At 55.6% G+C, this 18,285-nt stretch overlaps 7 protein-coding genes across 7 annotated transcripts; 6 read left to right on the top strand and 1 right to left on the bottom strand.

The window, feature by feature from the left end:
• The first annotated feature begins 49 nt into the window (after positions 1-49).
• P168DRAFT_261022 (uncharacterized protein) lies at positions 50-1,439 on the top strand. The gene is made up of 3 exons (XM_024834684.1): positions 50-690; positions 757-825; positions 879-1,439. The coding sequence occupies exons 1-3, from the start codon at positions 226-228 to the stop codon at positions 1,317-1,319; spliced, it is 975 nt and encodes a 324-aa protein (XP_024688547.1). The 5' UTR covers positions 50-225; the 3' UTR covers positions 1,320-1,439.
• Positions 1,440-1,661: 222 nt separating this feature from the next.
• P168DRAFT_293829 (alpha/beta fold hydrolase) lies at positions 1,662-3,743 on the top strand. The gene is made up of 7 exons (XM_024837890.1): positions 1,662-2,019; positions 2,098-2,150; positions 2,205-2,312; positions 2,368-2,477; positions 2,531-2,861; positions 2,934-2,985; positions 3,066-3,743. The coding sequence occupies exons 1-7, from the start codon at positions 1,941-1,943 to the stop codon at positions 3,347-3,349; spliced, it is 1,017 nt and encodes a 338-aa protein (XP_024688546.1). The 5' UTR covers positions 1,662-1,940; the 3' UTR covers positions 3,350-3,743.
• P168DRAFT_307866 (uncharacterized protein) lies at positions 3,495-5,094 on the bottom strand (the record flags this gene model as incomplete). Its single annotated transcript, XM_024839143.1, has 5 exons — positions 3,495-4,362; positions 4,416-4,540; positions 4,591-4,663; positions 4,709-4,856; positions 4,911-5,094. The coding sequence occupies 5 exons, from the start codon at positions 5,092-5,094 to the stop codon at positions 3,654-3,656; spliced, it is 1,239 nt and encodes a 412-aa protein (XP_024688545.1). The 3' UTR covers positions 3,495-3,653.
• Positions 5,095-5,624: 530 nt separating this feature from the next.
• Positions 5,625-6,383, top strand: P168DRAFT_293828 (60S ribosomal protein eL43). The gene is made up of 4 exons (XM_024837889.1): positions 5,625-5,714; positions 5,820-5,850; positions 5,977-6,141; positions 6,254-6,383. Exons 1-4 carry the CDS (start codon positions 5,696-5,698, stop codon positions 6,315-6,317), a joined length of 279 nt encoding a protein of 92 aa, XP_024688544.1. The 5' UTR covers positions 5,625-5,695; the 3' UTR covers positions 6,318-6,383.
• Positions 6,384-7,231: 848 nt separating this feature from the next.
• Positions 7,232-9,496, top strand: P168DRAFT_293826 (putative PHD and RING finger domain protein). The gene is made up of 3 exons (XM_024837888.1): positions 7,232-7,643; positions 7,700-8,633; positions 8,789-9,496. Exons 1-3 carry the CDS (start codon positions 7,346-7,348, stop codon positions 9,273-9,275), a joined length of 1,719 nt encoding a protein of 572 aa, XP_024688543.1. The 5' UTR covers positions 7,232-7,345; the 3' UTR covers positions 9,276-9,496.
• Positions 9,497-10,889: 1,393 nt separating this feature from the next.
• Positions 10,890-12,401, top strand: P168DRAFT_300373 (MFS transporter; the record flags this gene model as incomplete). Its single annotated transcript, XM_024838420.1, has 1 exon — positions 10,890-12,401. One exon carries the CDS (start codon positions 10,890-10,892, stop codon positions 12,399-12,401), a length of 1,512 nt encoding a protein of 503 aa, XP_024688542.1.
• Positions 12,402-12,633: 232 nt separating this feature from the next.
• On the top strand, positions 12,634-17,702 carry P168DRAFT_261007 (sister chromatid cohesion factor PDS5). The gene is made up of 3 exons (XM_024834683.1): positions 12,634-13,190; positions 13,240-14,916; positions 15,006-17,702. Exons 1-3 carry the CDS (start codon positions 12,840-12,842, stop codon positions 17,481-17,483), a joined length of 4,506 nt encoding a protein of 1,501 aa, XP_024688541.1. The 5' UTR covers positions 12,634-12,839; the 3' UTR covers positions 17,484-17,702.
• Positions 17,703-18,285: the final 583 nt, after the last annotated feature.

Here is an 18,285-nt window from a genome sequence, read left to right as displayed (position 1 = left end):
GTTCACCTTCAATATTACACTGACAGACGACACTCGACTGGCGCGTCGACTTGGATTAATCTAATCAATACTTTTACTCTACTATCTACAGTTTTACCGAGTATACTTTTAACCGGACGCGACGACACAGCAGCACCGCCACAACACCAATGACAACCGTGCTGATTACTGAAGCATCCATATAACCCATCGTCTTTCAATCCACCGTTTCTACAAACCATCTCAATGGACGGATCTAGATCGCTCGCGTCGGCAGTCGCCATCCCCGACCAAGACGACCCCAGCGCCCTCCCCACGCGATCCCCCCCAGACCCCACCCTCAAGCGCCGAAAATCCTCCATCTCCAGCCCGCCACCACCCTCCCCAGACAACAAGCGTCGCCGATTGAGCGCCGACCAGCGACAACCATCTCCAACATCAGCAGAAACCACAGAGCGAGCGCCGCGCAGACCACCCGGGAAACGCGACGACGAGCGCCGGCGCGGACAGCGCTTATTCGGGGCGTTACTGGGGACGCTCTCGCAGGGGTCGTCGAACTCCGCGGCGCAGCGACGACGCGCGGATATCGAGCGCAAACAGCAGGATAAGCTCAAGGTGCGGGATGAGGAGTATGGGGAGTTGAAGAAGAAGAGGCGGGAGGAGAGGATTGCGTTGCGGAAGAAGGAGAAGGGGGTTTATGAGGAGGAGATGGTGTGTTTCCCATTCTTTCTTACTGGCTATTTTTCTGGTGGGAGGGGAGATGGCTAATGTGGACAGATGCGCACGCGCCATACGAATCTCCTGGCTACGGCACGGTTCCTCAAGACGAGGTCGGAGCCTGTACTCGTATGTTTTTTCCATCCATCTACGGGTGTTCGTGTTCGTATCTGACTATTTAGTACTACAAACCGTGGCAACTCCGGTCGCGCGATGAACGGATCATACAGGAACAGATTGAAGAGGCGGAGGCGACGGTTGCGAGAGAAAAGGCCGAGTTCGATGCGCGTCCTCGAGAGGTGGACACGCAGGAGACTGGAGAGCGAGATGATGGGGAACAGAAACCGCAGACTACAGCTGACGAGAACGGATCTGCGAATACCACCAATAAGAGACCCGATAACGAGACGGAGAATACGTTGGAAGAGCACAAGCCTGAAGAGAGCAAATCTGAAGAGAACACAAAAGCAGAAGAACCCCAGAAAGAGTCAGAAACAGGTGTCGACTCTCACCACAGTGACATCCCTGAGGCTAGTGCGGGCCATGATGCGGATATCCATCGGGGCGCGGAGGATGACGGAGGAGAGGTGGTGGAAGATCAAGAGGATACGGTGATCTACTAGCATGCCATATGATGTGTGTGTATCGTGTATTAACTACCAATTTGTTTGAGCGTCTGATGTTGCGATGTATCAGCATGTTACGATACCTCTTATCTGCATAATGGATATGCTTGAGTGGCTCATGTCGACTCGAATTTACCTCTAAACATCTGAATGCTGAGAAGTATAAAACTGATGACACCGTCTGCTACTCTCGCCCATCTCCACCTGTCTCAGTGCCCGATACGTGAGTAAACTATAACCAGGGAGCATGGTCAGATTAATAATACAGAATCAAATGAATATCAAACCACCGAAGCCTCGGCCCATCAGTCTCCCCTCTCCACCCACCAATCACCACCAGCATACCCAAGCAGATCAACAAGACCATTGCACAATCCCACCGCAAAGCGCAAGTCCAGCAGGATCAACCGTCCTCTAACCTGAAAGCTGAAGCGGGGGAGCACAAAGAACCACCTGGATCGGCTCCACGTGACCGCCAGACCAAAATGCGGGGATGAGGATGGAGAGTCTCCGCAATGTCCAGTCAACGGCGTGAACGCGATTACAACTCTTTTGACTGATTCGTCTCGTCTTCTTGCTATATACTATATTCTTTGTTGGTGTAACTGTGGCTTCGTGATGGCTGTCGACAAGATCAATGTGGCGGGTGATGACCGCGTCCAGTATCGCTCTGCTGATGTCAATGGGATCCGATATGGTTAGTATTGTTGTTAACAAAGGACACGTCTGTGTCACAGGGATGATTCAATATGTACGGAGTAGCTGACACAATCAGGATACCTCTACGCTGAGCCCCCGTCGGGGCAATATAAAGCTACTATCTTTCTTGTATGCATTATACTATCGTCTCATGTCAACTATATAGATGGACTAACAATCTAGATCCACGGCTTCCCCGATCTCTCCATTGGATGGCGCTACCAGATCCCCATGCTCCTTGATAAAGGCTTGCGCGTGGTAGCTCCGGATTGTCTGGGCTATGGGCAGACTGTACGTCTTTATGATAACCTACCTACCGGTAGTGGTAGTGTTAATAATAATATAGGACGCCCCGGAAGACCTCGAGCGCTACGCTCATAAACGCCACGCAGACGATATAAAAGCGCTGGCTGCCCAGTTGGGCGAATCGAAGATTATCGTCGGAGGCCATGACTGGTATGTTCCCAAACATATACATATATTTCTAATTCAGTGTTAATACTATAAAGGGGCGCCTCCCTCGCCTACCGCATCGCCCTCTGGCACCCCGATCTCGTCTCCCACGTCTTCACAGTCTGCGTACCGTACGCATCGCCGACACCGCGCTTCGCCACGATCGCGGAGCTAGTCGCGCGCGCCGCGCCGCACTTCGCCTACCAGCTGCAGTTTGTCAGCGGCGAGATAGAGCGCGCGTTTACCTCGCGCGAGCAGATCAAGGCGTTCTTGAATACGCTTTATGGGGGACGCACGGCTAAGAAGGAGATTGCGTTTGATGTTCACAAGGGGGTGCTTATGGATAGGGTTTTTGACGTGGGGAGGTCGAGGTTGTTGAGTGAGGAGGTACTCCCCCTTCCCTTTGCCTCTGGTTTGTTGATATTTTTTTTTTTTGGATATGGTGTACTAACGGAATAGGAACTCGAATACTACGTCTCGCAATTTGCCCGCAATGGTCTTCACGGTCCCTGTACGTTTCCCATATATATATACTATATACCCCATATATATATAACCCCAAAACACTAATACTAATAACCAACGATGCAGTAAACTGGTACCGCACGCGCCAACAAAACCACACCGACGAAGTCACCCTCCTAAACCGCACAATCACCGCCCCCGTCCTCTTCATCCAAGCCCTCCGCGACAGCGCCCTCCCGCCGCACCTCGGCCGCAACATGGCGAGCAAACTGCCCAGTCTGACCGTTGAAACGGTCGACTCGACGCACTGGGCGCTGTGGGAGAAGCCGGCGGAGGTGAATGCGTTTGTGGGGCGGTGGTTGGAGGAGGTTGTTTTTAGGGATTTGGAGACTTTTGCGGCTAGGATTTAGCCTACTTTACTTACTTGGTCTTTCGCTTGGGGGTTACTTTCGTGGGGACCTTGGGTTTGTTGTTGGTGTGGTTGTTGTTGTGAGTGGATGATGGGACTGGTACTGGTAGTGGTACTGTGTACGGGGACTACATCTGTAGCGTGCTAGATCAGAATGGTAGAATGCGTGGTTCAATAAACTAGGTCGTACAGACACGTATCTCATTTCCAACAGGACCTCAAAAATCAAATTAATAGAACAAGCAAACAAAACAGCATAGAATAAGCGGGGAAGGGGAAATAGAAGAAATCAGGAAATCAATAAATCACGACTCAAACACCTGTGTCTCAAACCGACACCCCGCCACCTCCAACCGATCAATATACTCCTGACCCAGCGACGCAGGCGTGACGATCCCCCCCCGCGACACACGCCGCACCTTGTCCTCATTCTGCAGGATGGTCATGGCCGCCTCGGCGACCAGCACGGCGGTGAACACGTACAGCGGGCCCTCGTACTTCATCTTGCCGAGGACGCGGGCCGGACGCCGCGCGGGCTGGTCGGCCGTGGCGACGGCGCGGTACTCGACGCGGTCGTTGAGCGAGTCTTCCATGGTCGGCCCGCTGCCCGGGGCGTAGACGAGCCGCTTCAGCAGCCAGCGGACGGGCGGGAGCAGCAGGAGCAGGAGGGCGATGCAGAGCGCGACGTGGACGAAGACGGCGACGAGGGCGTTGCGCACGCGCAGGTACTGCTGGAAGTGGAAGCGGGGGCCGTAGAACTCGGGCATGAGCGTGCTGCTGCGGTGGACGATCGCCGCGTCGGTGATGCCCGTTGGGGAGGTCGTCAGGGTGCCCATGTCGGGGACGGAGCGCACGCCGAAAAGCTTGCTGGTGAGGGGGGTCCGCGTGATGTCCTTGGGGGGTGTTGCGGCGACGAGGGCGAAGGGGTTCATGGCTTTGGACATGTCGGATAGGGAGGTTGTGTCGAGGGAGGTGAGGATTGTGCTGAGGGTGCCGCCGCTTGCGCCGGAGCTTCTGTATAGTTGTTAGTTTGGAATATGGATATGATATGTAGGTCAAATGAGTACTTCAGCTCTTCAATGGCGCAGATCACATCCCGGGTATGACAGGAGAGCTCCTCGCGCACGCGCTTGACCACGCTCCAGGCCAGCATGTCGGCTGGGGCGCTTTCCACCCCGACGGACGGGATGATCTATATGTATCAGCACATATATACTTATATATGCTTAATGAATAACTCACAATAGCACCATTCGATTTGGCGGTATCGTGGTACTTTTCAATGATGCTCTTCACCCATGGGGTTTCTCCCGTTCTACGCCATTAGCATTACATCTAAGGACAGAGAGATAAAACTCACACATCCACGTAGTGCGTTCCACTGCTGGCGCATGCCTCCACCACGGGAGTCGAGTACAGATGATAAGGACCCACAGCGTTGATGATGAGTCGCGTTCGCTGGGCCAGCGCCTGCAGCTCCGGGCCGTTGAGCTGGACAGCCAACACCGCTGGGGAGAGTCAGCACAGCACACATCCCCCGCGTCAAGTCAAATGAAACATACCCGGCTCGTCGCGATCCGGATTGAGCTCCTTCAGCTCCCGGGCGATTTGCTCAACCTTGGAGAGCGAACGGCCAGCCAAGGCCCACTTGACGTTCGTGGGGAAATGTTTGACAATATGCTGGGCGGTTAATTTGCCCGTGTAGCCCGTTGGGCCGTGAAGGACCAGATCGAATTCCCTAGACATGATGGCTGGGGTTTGAATTGATCGGTAAATAAGTCAGTATAGCAGTGGATCTGAAGCTTGAGACAATGATGTAAGTGCGCGTAACTCGCCGGATGCCTCAGTCCTCCACCGCAAGCGGACACCAGTCAGGTGATCTGTCAGACTTTAGTATGAGTACAGAGTACGAGTACAGAGTACGAGTACAGAGTACGAGTCCAATATAGTACGGACTGTCCATTAGCTATTATTTACAGAGAAAAGAATAGTTATTGTACGTTGTAATGATCATAAACAAGATCTACTACATTTCTTATTGGTGTACTCCGTACTTGGGTTATAGTCTTGGCGTATGCAGTATACAGGGTAGTTTTATGTATGTACGGAGCACTGTCAGGCAGCCAGGCACTGATAGGTACGTGTATAACAAGTTGATAATGATGATTACTAATTATAGTTATGCAGCTGACATCATCGGCCCTAGTGAGTGCAGTGCATCACCTGACCCCGCCAAGGACGGAGCCCTAAGCGAGCCCACCCACAACCGGACTCTCTTGAAAGCCTCACGCTCACTTTTGACTGTCCGCTTTGTATCTCTTCTTCGACCTCATCAGCCTTAGCCAAGATGACGAAGCGCACCAAGAGTAAGTCTTTCCTGCCATTATTGCATCCATCTTCTCGGGATATCGCGAGAAAAGAAGAAACCGCAAAATGAAAACGCATGCCAGAACAATGCTAACCATCCGCAGAGGTCGGAATCACGGGTAAATATGGTACCAGGTAGGATTTGACGCCCTCCCCTTTGGAAAGATCGACTGCGATTCTCGAGCGACAAATTCCCGACGTCGAATGATCTTGTCGAATGATCCAACCCCTCCGAACATGTCATTAACGCGGTCACCACAGATACGGTGCCTCCCTGCGTAAGCAGGTGAAGAAGATGGAAATCTCCCAGCATGCCCGCTACGTCTGTACCTTCTGCGGTAAGAACACCGTCAAGCGCAAGGCCGTCGGTATCTGGGAGTGCAAGGGTTGCAACAAGGTCGTTGCCGGTGGCGCCTACGCTGTCTCGTAAGTCACCATTTGTCTAGTTCTCGTTGCCTCGACCGTCTCGGTCGTCGGTCTGTCTAGGCGACGAGTTATTCTTTGCGAGTGACACGTACTGACTCCAACCGTTTCACAGCACCCCCGCTGCCGCTGCCACCCGTTCCACCATCCGCCGTCTCAGAGAAATCGCGGAGGTTTAAATGTGATGATGGGATTCCTTTACTGTTACGTTTGAAATAAAAAAAAGACCAATTTTTTTTTCACAAGATCTCGAAAAGCTTTCCGTAACGAATGTGCCATTCGCTTCTTTTTTCTTATTCATATTCGACCGATCCAGAGCCCTGCCTCGGCCGCCTCGGTTTCTACCAATAGACTCGACACATCGGTGACTTCGTATTTCAAGATCAGCCTATCGATCGGACACATGACCCTGCAAGTGCAATTTCTTTGATCTCGGCATTCTGTCAACACGTGAAACTGTCGTCTGATAGGGTCCGGGTGGTTGGCGTGTCCCGTGGGATCAACACAGGGGGTAATGTGTCGCTTCAAGAAGTCGTTCGACATTCGCTTTGATGCATGGACCTACTACCACCTTACTACCTACGAGAGTACGACATCTTTCACAGTGTCTATCAACTCCACTCGACGATATGCTTAGCCACGTTGGACTGGCTAGTTTTGTAAATACTACGTAGGAATATCGCAGTCGGTCTGTCATGGGATGTCCACCCTGGAGATCCTGATTCTGATCCCAATTCTGAGCTTTCTCCCTGTTCAACCGGTAAGGTTGGTGCGACAGACTGCTGCAAAAGAGGGGGTTCAGTTCATCTGCAAGGGCACTCACACATTTCACCAAATTTTTTCTTTCTTAATAAACTTGTAAAAATTCTATTTCTTCTTTCCTCTCCTCCTTCTATTTATCTACCTATCTATCTACTAATTATCTACTATTATCTATCTATCTATCTGCCTATTCCATCACAGGTGGTGTCCACTGATTTGTTCTGATGATGGCGGTCACGTTGGTCGCCCAGACTGCTTTGCGTTAGACTGGATTACTAGATCCACCTTCAAAAGGCCGCCGGCTGGCGTTCTCCCCACATCACTTCTCCCTTCTCTCTCTCTCTCTTCTCTAGTCCTCTACTCACCTCTCTTCTCGACTGCCTGTTGCTCTTCATGCCTTCTTACACTTCTCTTGCTGACAATCCTGGCACCTCCTTTTCCGTTGATGTCCGACACCTGTATTGTGTGCTTAGGAGACCTTGGCGAAGGCGCCAGCGATCCTCGTGCTGTCGTCCCCGTTCCCGCGCCAAGACCTGACCTGGCTGTTGATGGCAAGTCCAGTGTCCCTTCGTTCAAGGCTGATGACGTGGATGGCTCCGAGGATGCTGGTCAGATCGCCCAGTTGCTCCCTTGTGGTCATATCTTACATAACAATTGCTTGAAGCCTTGGGTCGAGCGAGCCAACAGCTGTCCGATATGTCGCCGCAGCTTCAATCTCGTCGAGTTGAGCGAGAGGCTTGGAGGTATTATTCATCTTTTCCTTTGATTGGAGATTATTTGCTAACTGCTTTGGTGGTAGGCCCCGTTCTTTCGTCCTATGCCGTGCAGGACCGTGTCCAGGTGGCCGAGGTCGATCCCTCGATGATCATGGAGTTCGTTGAGGATGACCTCGCCGAACACCAACCGTGTCCCGTTTGTGGCGATGCCGATAATGAGGAGCTGCTGCTACTCTGCGATCGGTGCGATGCCCCCTATCATACCTACTGCGTGGACCTCGACGAGGTACCGCCGGGGCCGTGGTACTGCGCTCGGTGTGAGGCCCAGCGGGCCTCAGGCCCCGCTCCCCTCGCCACCGACAGTGCGGCTCGCCCCCAGGAACGACGGGGTCGTCGCACTCGGGCGCAGCAGCGGCGGATGCAGAACCGGAGCCAGCTGAACTCCCTTCACTGGGCCCAGGTGTGGCAGTCCGTCTGGGATCATCTCAACATCGACCTGGACTTCCCCTTCGATGATGACCGGGCCGCGGAGCGTGTTCGGCAGCAACAACGACGCGAGCAGGCGAACCAGCGGGAGTTTCGTGCCTGGCAGCGGCGCTTCGAAGTGGCGGAGCGCCAGGGAGCGCCCCATCGTTTTCGGGACGCCGCCGCTCTGCTCGACATCGAAGCCCCTCGTCCGTCGCGGCCCCGTGCCCCCCGGGAACCGACTCCGGAGCCCGAGTCCCTAGAGGAGATGCGGGCGTGGAACGCCTTCGAGCGGGCCCGGGAGATTGAAAATGAGCCCGGCCCGTCGAGGAAACGAAAAGAGCCGACCATGTCACCGTCCCCCGAGCCGGCAGAGCCGCAGCGGAAGCTCAAACGTCCGCGGACCCGCAGAGCCCAGGATCTCGCCGTTCTGGCCTCGCAGAATGGGGAGTCTTCGCGAGCGGCCGGTGCCCAGGTGTCGGCCCGCATCAACGCGGAGCCCTCGACCGAGCCGAGCTTCCTCCAGTCCCTCTTGAAGGAAGTTGAGGACTCGTCGACCACGGGCGAGCCTCACTCCCATGTCCCCTCTGCCGCCCCGACCGACCATGCGACCCCGGGCTGTCCTCCCCGTCGATTTCGCCCGCACCGTCAAACCACTCCTCCCCTCGCCTCTCCTCCACGACGCCCCCTCCGACCCACTCCCGCAGCCGGGCCATCTCTCCAATGCGTCTCTCGTCGCCCGTCGACTCGCCCTCTCCACCCTTCTCGCCGGACGTGTCGCCGTCTGGCTCTCGTCAGCGGTCCCGAGGCTCACCGCCCCTCCCAACCGACGGTGCACGGCGTCGGGCTCCTCGCCCTGCATCTCGTTTGTTCGCCGGCCGGGCAAACGACAGTTCACCCACCCGACCGGGCCTCGCCTTGGAGGTCAAATCCGACATTCAGAAACTGGTGGGCACCGCCCTGAAACCGTACTACCGCTCCAAGATCATCAGCAAACCCGAGTACACCGAGATCAACCGGACCATCTCACGAAAATTCTACGAGCGCGTGGGCGACGTGGAGACACTAGATCCGGAAGCGAGGGCGAACCTCGAGCGGTCCGCCAAGGACGAAGTCGACCAGGCGGTCGACGCCGCGCGACAAGCGAAACAGCAGAGCGACGGCATCGTCTCTGCTGATGATAATACTTCTTGACGTGTCTTCCTTGCTTTTTCTCTTTTCTCTTGCTAGCGTTTCAGCGATTTGGTCGGGTTTGGATAGGCCCTGGCGTTCGATAACGATTGATGTCTGGGATTAGTGTAGGATAGGTATGGATATGGATATAGGATACCCAATGGGAATCTGGACGGTTGTTCCATCGTGGTGACTGTATAGTTGCCTTGAGATGTTTGATTACTATCATGATTCTATCTCCCTTTAGCTTGTCGCTGTAGACCATTATCTTTGTATAGGCAGTAGAGTGTTTCCCTTCTGCATCGGGCAGGACAACCACAATCTTGTGTCAGACTACACCACCTGTATCCTCGATGATAGCGTGCCTGATGGCCTCAGTCTGGTTGCCTGACAGCCTGGCACTTGACACTTGACATCCTCAGGCAGTCACGAGACAAATTCACCATCGAAATCTCCATCCATCCATCCATCCATCCACCATTTAGACACTTTCCCAGTATCTGCCTTCCTGGAAAGTTACCTCACCACCATATTACGACATACACAAGGCTACGTCACGTACACTATCTAGGCACATACCTGCCTGCCTACCTGCGATCACTGAAGCGCCAAGTAGATGCACAGTCCAGGATACGACATGCCATCGTGAGCATCCCAGGCGTCTGTTTGTTGGTGTCTGAAGTGTGGGCTTTATTGGAAAAGCATGTCAGTAGGTATCTTTTGCGTGGTACTATGCCTGGCTGGACTTGGTGCGGCACAAGGCTGGTAGGTAAGTCCTATGTCTGGTAGATGGTGGTGTACTCGCACTGGTTCGGCAACTGAAGGGGATGCTTTATAGATATTACAAGCTTCTGAATTCTCACATCAAAATGATATAGAGGTCAAGACTCTTGCCTATGGCCCTATGCAGACCCAACCTGATCGGGAACGAGACCTCTCCATCTGCCGATAGACCCAGTCCCACCGGAAAGAGAAAGGAAAAAAAGCCAAGTCAACGGGAAGAGTGGGGACAGACCCAGACTATCACAACCCAGCTGGAAATCACCAAGAGCGAGGTGCCGATCGGGCTCGGACTTTGCTAAGAGCGAGGCTGCAGCCTTCCATGGCAATTGTTACTTCATTCGTCTGGGTGCGTTTACTGTCAGGTGGTGTTATGATGTGATTATCCAGCTTGCGCCGTTCATAGTCCGATATGCGGATATATGCCTCCCACTGTCTAGCCAAAAAGCTCGGACAATCAGGCTCTCGGACTTAACGGCTTCGTGGATCCGCCCCAAAGCACCTTGGATGTCTTGATTAATCAAGAATTTCTCTAGTTTACCGCCGTTTTGGGGCGATAGGCCGATAGATCGGGGAGCGGAATCGGGATATTTTCTCTTCTGGGGTGTCTGCTTGACTAATGCTTTATCTATGGATATTGATTTTGATTTTACAGCTCCACTCTGGAAAGCTTGTCAACATATAAGTGTTTGACGGCGGCCCTAGCTGAGTTCAAAATGATTCACGCTACCGGTTGAACTGTTTCTTATAAGAATATTGTCCCATTGCTGCTTCATTAGGTCTGCGACACATTGATGCGCGATGGCCGAACAACACACCGCTGGACAACCCCCGGGGGACCTCCCCGGACAGACCATGCCCACCCAGGTATCAGAGACCACCCTCAGCTCCGCCCCTATCGACCCGGTAGAGGAAGATCGAGACATGGAAAAGGGAGCCCCAGATTCAGATCTCCCCGCGAAAGACCCCAATCTGGTGGAATGGGACGGCCCTGACGACCCCGAGAACCCGCAGAACATGCCGGTCTGGCGGAAATGGGTCTTGACCATGACTCTGTCGTCCATGACCATGTGGATCACCTTCGCCAGCAGTGTCTTCTCGACGGCCACGGTCGTCACGTCCAAGGAATACAACGTCTCGACCGAGGTCATGACCCTGGGGACCAGTCTCGTGGTGTTTGGCTTCGCGCTGGGCCCGCTGGTCTGGTCGCCGCTCTCGGAGCTCTACGGACGCAAGCTGCCGCTGTTCCTCGGATACGCCGTGTTTGCCATCTTCCAGATCCCTGTGGCCGTGGCGCAGAACCTCCACACCATCCTGATCTGCCGCTTCCTGATGGGCGTGTTCGGCTGCTCGCCGCTGGCCGTCGTCGGCGGCGCCATGGCTGATTTCTGGGACCCCGTCGACCGCGCCGTGGCGATCGCCATGTTCTCATCAGCGACCTTCGTCGGGCCGGTGCTGGGCCCCATCGTGGGCGGGTTCCTGACGGATTCATACCTGGGGTGGCGGTGGACGGCCTGGATCACACTGATCGCGTCGGCCTCGTTCGGCCTGCTGGCCCTGTTCATCGTTCCTGAGACCTACGCCCCGGTCCTTCTCCAGCGGCGCGCAGCCCGCCTCCGCCGCGAGACCGGCAACTGGGCGTACCACTCCTTCCTCGACGAGCACCGGCCGACGGCCTCGGAGATCGTCTACAAGTACCTCCTGCGGCCGATCCAGATGCTCTTCCTCGAGCCCATCCTCCTTCTAATCACCATCTACCTGGCCCTCATCTACGGCATCCTCTACCTCTTCTTCGAGGCCTACCCGGTCTCATTCCAGGAGCAGCGCGGCTGGACCAACGGGGGCATCGCGGGGTTGCCCTTCATCGGCATCATGGTCGGGGTCCTCTGCGGCGCCGCGCTCATCATCTACCAGACCAAGACGCGGTTCGCGCGCCAGCTGGCCAAAAACGGCCACGTGGTGCCCGAGGAGCGACTGATCCCGATGATGATCGCGTCGGTGCTCCTCCCGGCGGGACTGTTCTGGTTCGGCTGGACCTCCGACCGCAACATCTCGTGGGTGCCGCAGGTGATCGCGGGCGTGCCCATCGGCATGGGCATCCTGGTTATCTTCATGCAGGGGCTGAATTACATCATCGACGTGTACATGATGTTCGCCAACTCGGCCATCGCGGCCAACACGCTCGTCCGGAGTGGTCTGGGCGGGGCGTTCCCGCTCTTCGCCGTCCAGATGTATCACCGATTGGGGGTGGCCTGGGCGTCGAGTCTGCTGGGATTCATTACCATCGCGATGATTCCAATCCCGTTTGTGTTTTATGTGTATGGGAAAAGGATCCGCGCTATGAGCAAGTTTACCCCGAAGTTTTAGGTATCTGGGTATAATGGCGTTAATCACTTCTACCCTGTTCTGTAATTAGCAGTAATTAGCATATAGATAGCATAGATCACATAGTAATGCAGCTGTTCGGCTTCGCTCTACTTCTGGTCAACACGATAATCCAGTTGATAACGCGACGCGTCCCGAAGCGGAGGCGGTCAGTCCGAATCATCATAACCAATAATCAAGCATCGTCTTCTTCTTCCTGCATCTCCTCATCATTGCAATTTCCCCGACCTTCCTCTCTTTCTCTTTTTTCTTTCTTTCTGTATCTCTCGCGTATCGATCTGTCGACTGATGCGTTGACGGCGAGTTCATCTCCCAGTCTTGGCGTCCCCTGTCGATTCCTCGAGTCGTTCTCAAACCCCTCTCCATCACCCACCACCACATGCTACTTTAAGTCCAATCGATACCTCCAGTTTTTGCACGATGCCTTCGCGCACTCGTCAAAGCGCCTCGAATACGGAGGTCGCGGAGCCCGATGACCCCTCCGCGCTTCGTCACCTCAAATTCAACGAACCGCTGACCTGGCGCGTCGGACGTCAGGCCATTCCCATTGCCGATCTGCTGCGTCGTCTGCAGACGCTGTCGCAGGAACTTCGCAAATTGGAACAGGAAGAGGTGGAGAAGGACTCGCTGAAAAAGGTCTCGCAGGAACTGGCGACCGCGCAGCTGTTGGCACATAAGGATAAGGGCGTCCGCGCCTGGGTGGCTTGCTGTGTTGTGGATGTCTTGCGACTGTGCGCTCCGGACGCGCCGTTTACCGCGAATCAATTGAAGGTATTCTTTTCCCTTTTTTTGAGGGGCTACTAGAGTACTGACTATGTAGGATCTCTTCACCTGCATCGTCACCTTCATCATCCCCACCCTAGGTGACCCCTCCAACACCTACAATGCGCAGCATATCTACGTGTTGAACTCCCTCGCGGAGGTCAAGAGTGTCGTCTTGATGACCGACCTGGACCAGCCCGACTCATTGATCATTCCGCTGTTCACCACCTGCTTTGACATCGTTTCCGGCTCCTCGAAAGCCTCGACCGGCGAGGAGATCGCCAAGAACGTCGAGTTCGACATGACCCGGCTGCTGGTCACCGTCATCGACGAGACCCCCGTTCTGGCCCCCGAGGTCGTCGACGTGATTGTGGCCCAGTTCCTGCGCGTCGATCCCCGCGTCGTGGACAACCCCAGCCGCCGACCGCGGCGCGGCGATGCACCAGTCGATGCGAAGCAGGGTACCCTGCTTTTGAAGGACTACCCGCCCGCCTACAACATGGCCAAGGCCATCTGCCAGGCGTGCCCGGAGCGCATGACCAGCCACATCAGCCAGTATTTCAACAACGTCATCATCGACGCCTCGGCCTCCGCCAAGTCCGGCTCCAACGGCATGTCCAAAGGCGCCCAGCGCCGGCCCAACCTCGACGAATCCGACGAAGAGGGCGAGGACATCAAGGAACTGAGCAAGGCCCACCGTCTGATCCGGGAGCTGTGGCGCGCCTGTCCGGACGTGCTGCAGAACGTCGTCCCCCAGCTGGAGGCCGAGCTGTCGGCGGAGTCCATCTCCCTGCGCCTGCTGGCGACACAGACCATCGGTGACCTGACGGCGGGCATCGGGGTTGCCGGTCCACCCCCACCCCCGCCAATGGACCCAGCCGCCTACCCGCCGGTGACGCTGGCAGACTACGCGCAGACCATCCCACCGCCGAACATCCTCGTCTCCCCGTTCTCCCCTAAACCGTTCTCCCAAGCACACAGCTCCACCTACGAGAGCTTCCTCAGCCGCCGTCTTGACCGCTCCGCCTCCATCCGCGCCGCCTGGGTAACAGTTGTCGGCCGCATCCTCATGACCTCAGCTGGCGGCGCGGGGCTCAGCGACTCCGAGGAGCAGATGCTCATCGGACACCTAGCGTCAATGCTGCGGGACGCAGACGAGAAAGTGCGAGTCGCCGCCGTCGACGCAGTCAGCACATTCGGCCTCGCCCACATCGTCAACAAGCTCGGCGCCAGCGGCGGCTTCTCCGACGCGGACTCACCACTCTTCATCCTCGCCGAGCGGGTCAAAGACCGCAAGCCGCAAGTGCGCGAGCACGCCATGAAGACGCTCGCCCAAGCGTGGGCCGTCGCAGCAGGCGAAATCGAGCAAGACCACGAGCAGGTAACGGCCCTCCTCAAAGACGGACCGTCCAAGATCTTCGACGCCTTCTACACCAACGACCCCGACATCCACGTGTCCATCGACCGCGTCCTCCACGAGATCCTCCTCCCGCTCAACTATCCCCCTATCAAGGGCAAGCTGTCGCGCAGTAGCTCGACGCAGTCTTCGCATAAGGGCAAGGAGCCGGACGGGGATGCCGAGGTTGATGTCGATATGATCCGCGTTCGTCGGATCCTTACGCTTCTTAAGGGTCTGGATGATAAGGCGAAGAAGGTTTTCTTTGCGCTGCAGGCGAGGCAGATCTCGATGAGGACTGCTTTGACTATTTATTTGCAGGCTTGCGAGGATTATAACGTACGTATATCTAGATCTCGACTCTCTTTCCCCTTTTATTCCCTGTCAACATCTATGTCATCTATGAATCTACGTGCTAACAAGCGCAGGGTGGCGTCATCGAGAAAGATGAACAGCAGATCAAAGCCCAGCTCACCAAAGTCATCGACACCCTGTCTAAAACCCTCCCCGATCCGTCGCGCACGTCGGCCGATCTCTGGAAGTTCGCCAAGGTGCACGATCGCCGCAGCTACCAGCTGATGCGGTTTGCGATGGCCGCCATCAGCGACCACCGCACGGTAGTCAAGGCCATCAAGGAGCTCTCGCGACGAATCCAAAGCGCCAACAATTCGCCGCTGCTGGAATCCCTCACTCCCCTGCTGTACCGCGCCGGCTCCCTGATCTTCAACAAGAGCCACATCCCGGCCATCATCAGCCTGTCGCGCACAGGCCAGCACGGGCTGGCGAACCCCGCTCACGAGATGCTGCAGGAGATCTCGTCGCGCAACCCGGAAGTGCTGGAAGCACAGGTGCAAGAGATGTGCAAGGATCTCGAGTCGCAGGCGCCCAAGGCGGCCACGACCAACGCCTCCGGCACGGAGGAGATCCTGAAGGCGTGCTCCGGGTTCGCCAAGAAGCTGCCGTCCAAGCTGCCCAAGGAACGGCGGTTCTACCAGGCGCTCGTGGCCTACGCGCTGTACAGCCCGTCGCCGCGGGCCGCCAAGCACGCCGTCACGATCCTCATGGCCACGGCCGACAAGCGCGAGATGTACGCGCGGGACCTAGTGCACAAGTGCGTCGCGAAGTGGAAGTACGGGGCAGACCGGTTCCTGACCAAGCTGGCCACCCTGTCCCAGCTGAACCTGCTCGCGCCGCAGGAGGCAGACGAGGAGAGCGACGCGATCGTCTCGATCGCGGTGAACCAGGTGCTGCTGACGAATCGGTCGCCGCAGCCAGACGCGGGGTACTCGTGGACGGAGACGACAGACGACGAGACGGCGGCCAAGGAGTGGGCGCTGCGGATCATCGTCAACCGGCTGCGGGCGAAGGGAGGGTCAGACGGCGAGGCGGACTTCCGCGCGCACGCCGAGCCCGTGTACGACACGCTGAACAAGCTCATCGCGGGAGAGGGCGAGCTGTCGAAGAAGAAGGACACGCCGGCGGGGCAAAAGTCCCGACTGCGCCTGCTGGCAGCCAAGTCGCTGCTCAAGCTGTGCGCGTCCAGCACGCTGTGCGACCAGCTGCTCACGCCCGCGCACTTCAACGCGATCGCGCTCGTAGCTCAGGACCCGCTGCCCCCTGTGCGGGCAGGCTTCATCGGACAGCTGAAGACCAAGCTAGCGCAGAAGTCGCACCTCAGCCACCGGTGGTACACGATTGCGTTCCTTCTGGCGTTTGAGCCGGAGCCGAGCCTGAAGGGCAGCACGCTGACGTGGCTGCGCTCGCGGGCAGCCTTTTTCCAAGGCGGCGGCAACAGCAGCAACAAGAAGAATGACCCGGTAATGGAGTCGATCTTCTCGCGCCTGCTGTCGCTCCTCGCCTACCACCCAGACTACCCGCCCGCAGGTCTAGACGCCGCAACGCAGCTGACCGACCTGGTCGACTTCGCGCGGTACATCCTGTTCTACCTACAAGCGGTCGCAAACGAGCACAACCTGTCTCTGATCTTCCACGCCGCGCAGCGCGTCAAGCAAGCGCGCGACGGGATCACCAAGTCCGACGAGGTCTCAACACGGCTGCACACGCTGTCCGACCTGGCGCAGGCGACGATCCGCCGGTTCGCGGACGTGTACGCGCAGCAGCGCCGGCTGGGCGGGGCGTCGGGCGGGGCGAATATCCTCGAGGCGTATCCGGGAAAGATGGGGATCCCGAGCTCGATCTTCGCGCCGATGGGCAGTCATCAGGAAGCGCAGGAGGTTGCGGATAAGAGCTTTCTGCCGGAGGATGCGGACGATTTGCTGGATCGGATGGTGCGGTCTGTTATGAAGTCTGGGGTGAGCAAGAAGCGGAAGACGGATGAGATGGGTGGGGGAGGAGGAGGGAAGGGGAGGTCGAGAGGGTCGAATCAATCGAGGGGGTCGAAGCGGGTGCGAGTTGAGGGGAAGAAAGAGTCGAAGACGAGTGGGCGGGTGAAGAGAAAGACGGACGAGGATGATTATGAGGAGGGTGGAGCGGGGGGGGTGGCTGGTGGAAGTCGACGTCGGAGTAACCGGGGAGGATCTCGACGCGTGAGTTATGCGGAGGATAGTGACGCGATGGATGAGGATGAGGATGAGGAGCAGGAGGAAGAGAACGAGGACGAATCCAGTCAAGAAGAAGAAGAAGAGGAAGAGGAAGAGGAAGAAGAACAACAACCACGCAAGAAACTAACAGGAAAAGAAAGCAAAGACAAAGAAACGCTTGACTCAGACAACGACAGCGACCTGAGTCCCCCACCGGAGTCTCCTTCAGCGTCATCATCACCATCACCACCGCCAGCATCGCCGCCACGACGAACACCCCAACGAACACCACAGAGTGGGAAAGCAAGGGGAAAGAAGACGACGACGCCGAGCAGTCTACCGACGAGGCGATCGTCACGGCGGTAGTCATATCAACTGGCTGAAGTATGTGTGTGTTGCTCTTCTCTGTATTCTTTTCTTTATTTTTCTATTCTTTTCTTATCTCGAGATTCATGTTCGATTCTTGTCTATCTTTATTTTCTCTATTTCCCATCTGTTTTCTTTTTTCCCGTCTGTCTACTATCATGTTGTTACGTATGTAGTTGATTGTGATTGCTAGTGTGTTTAATGTGAAATTGTATACCCATTTTACTATTGACTATTTTATTAAGTTGCAGTTTGATATTGTGCATTCATAAATCAATAATCAAAAATGTATGAAGATATAGTGCGTCTGCCTGAGCTGTAGTAGTAGGATAGACAGCTACACTACAACTACACTACAGCTTCATATGACCAGATAGAATCTCAATAGTTCAATGGTTTGATATCTTGATAGCATGATACCTCGTACAACCAGCTAGAGATCAAAGCAAAACCAACGTAAAGATAAAGTAGAAGCAAAGCAAAGCAAAGTAAGCAAGTCAAGCAAGTCAAGCAAGTCAAGCAAGTCAAGCAAGTCAAGCAAGTCAAGCAAGTCAAGCAAGTCAAGCAAGTCAAGCAAGTCAAGCAAGTCAAGCAAGTCAAGCAAGTCAAGCAAGTCAAGCAAGTCAAGCAAGTCAAGCAAGTCAAGCAAGTCAAGCAAGTCAAGCAAGTCAAGCAAATAAATCAAAAACTACAACAAAACCTAAAAAAAGCCACCGCAAAAACCAGCAAAGCAAGACAAATCAAAACCAAGCCTGCAAAACCCAGCAAAAGCCCCCACAAACCCACCAACGCAGCCCATCCT

Source organism: Aspergillus campestris (assembly GCF_002847485.1).
Source record: "Aspergillus campestris IBT 28561 chromosome Unknown P168scaffold_17, whole genome shotgun sequence".
In the NCBI taxonomy this organism is placed as follows: domain Eukaryota; kingdom Fungi; phylum Ascomycota; class Eurotiomycetes; order Eurotiales; family Aspergillaceae; genus Aspergillus; species Aspergillus campestris.
Note: the sequence above shows the minus strand (reverse complement) of the source record. Positions and strands in the feature narration are given on the sequence as shown.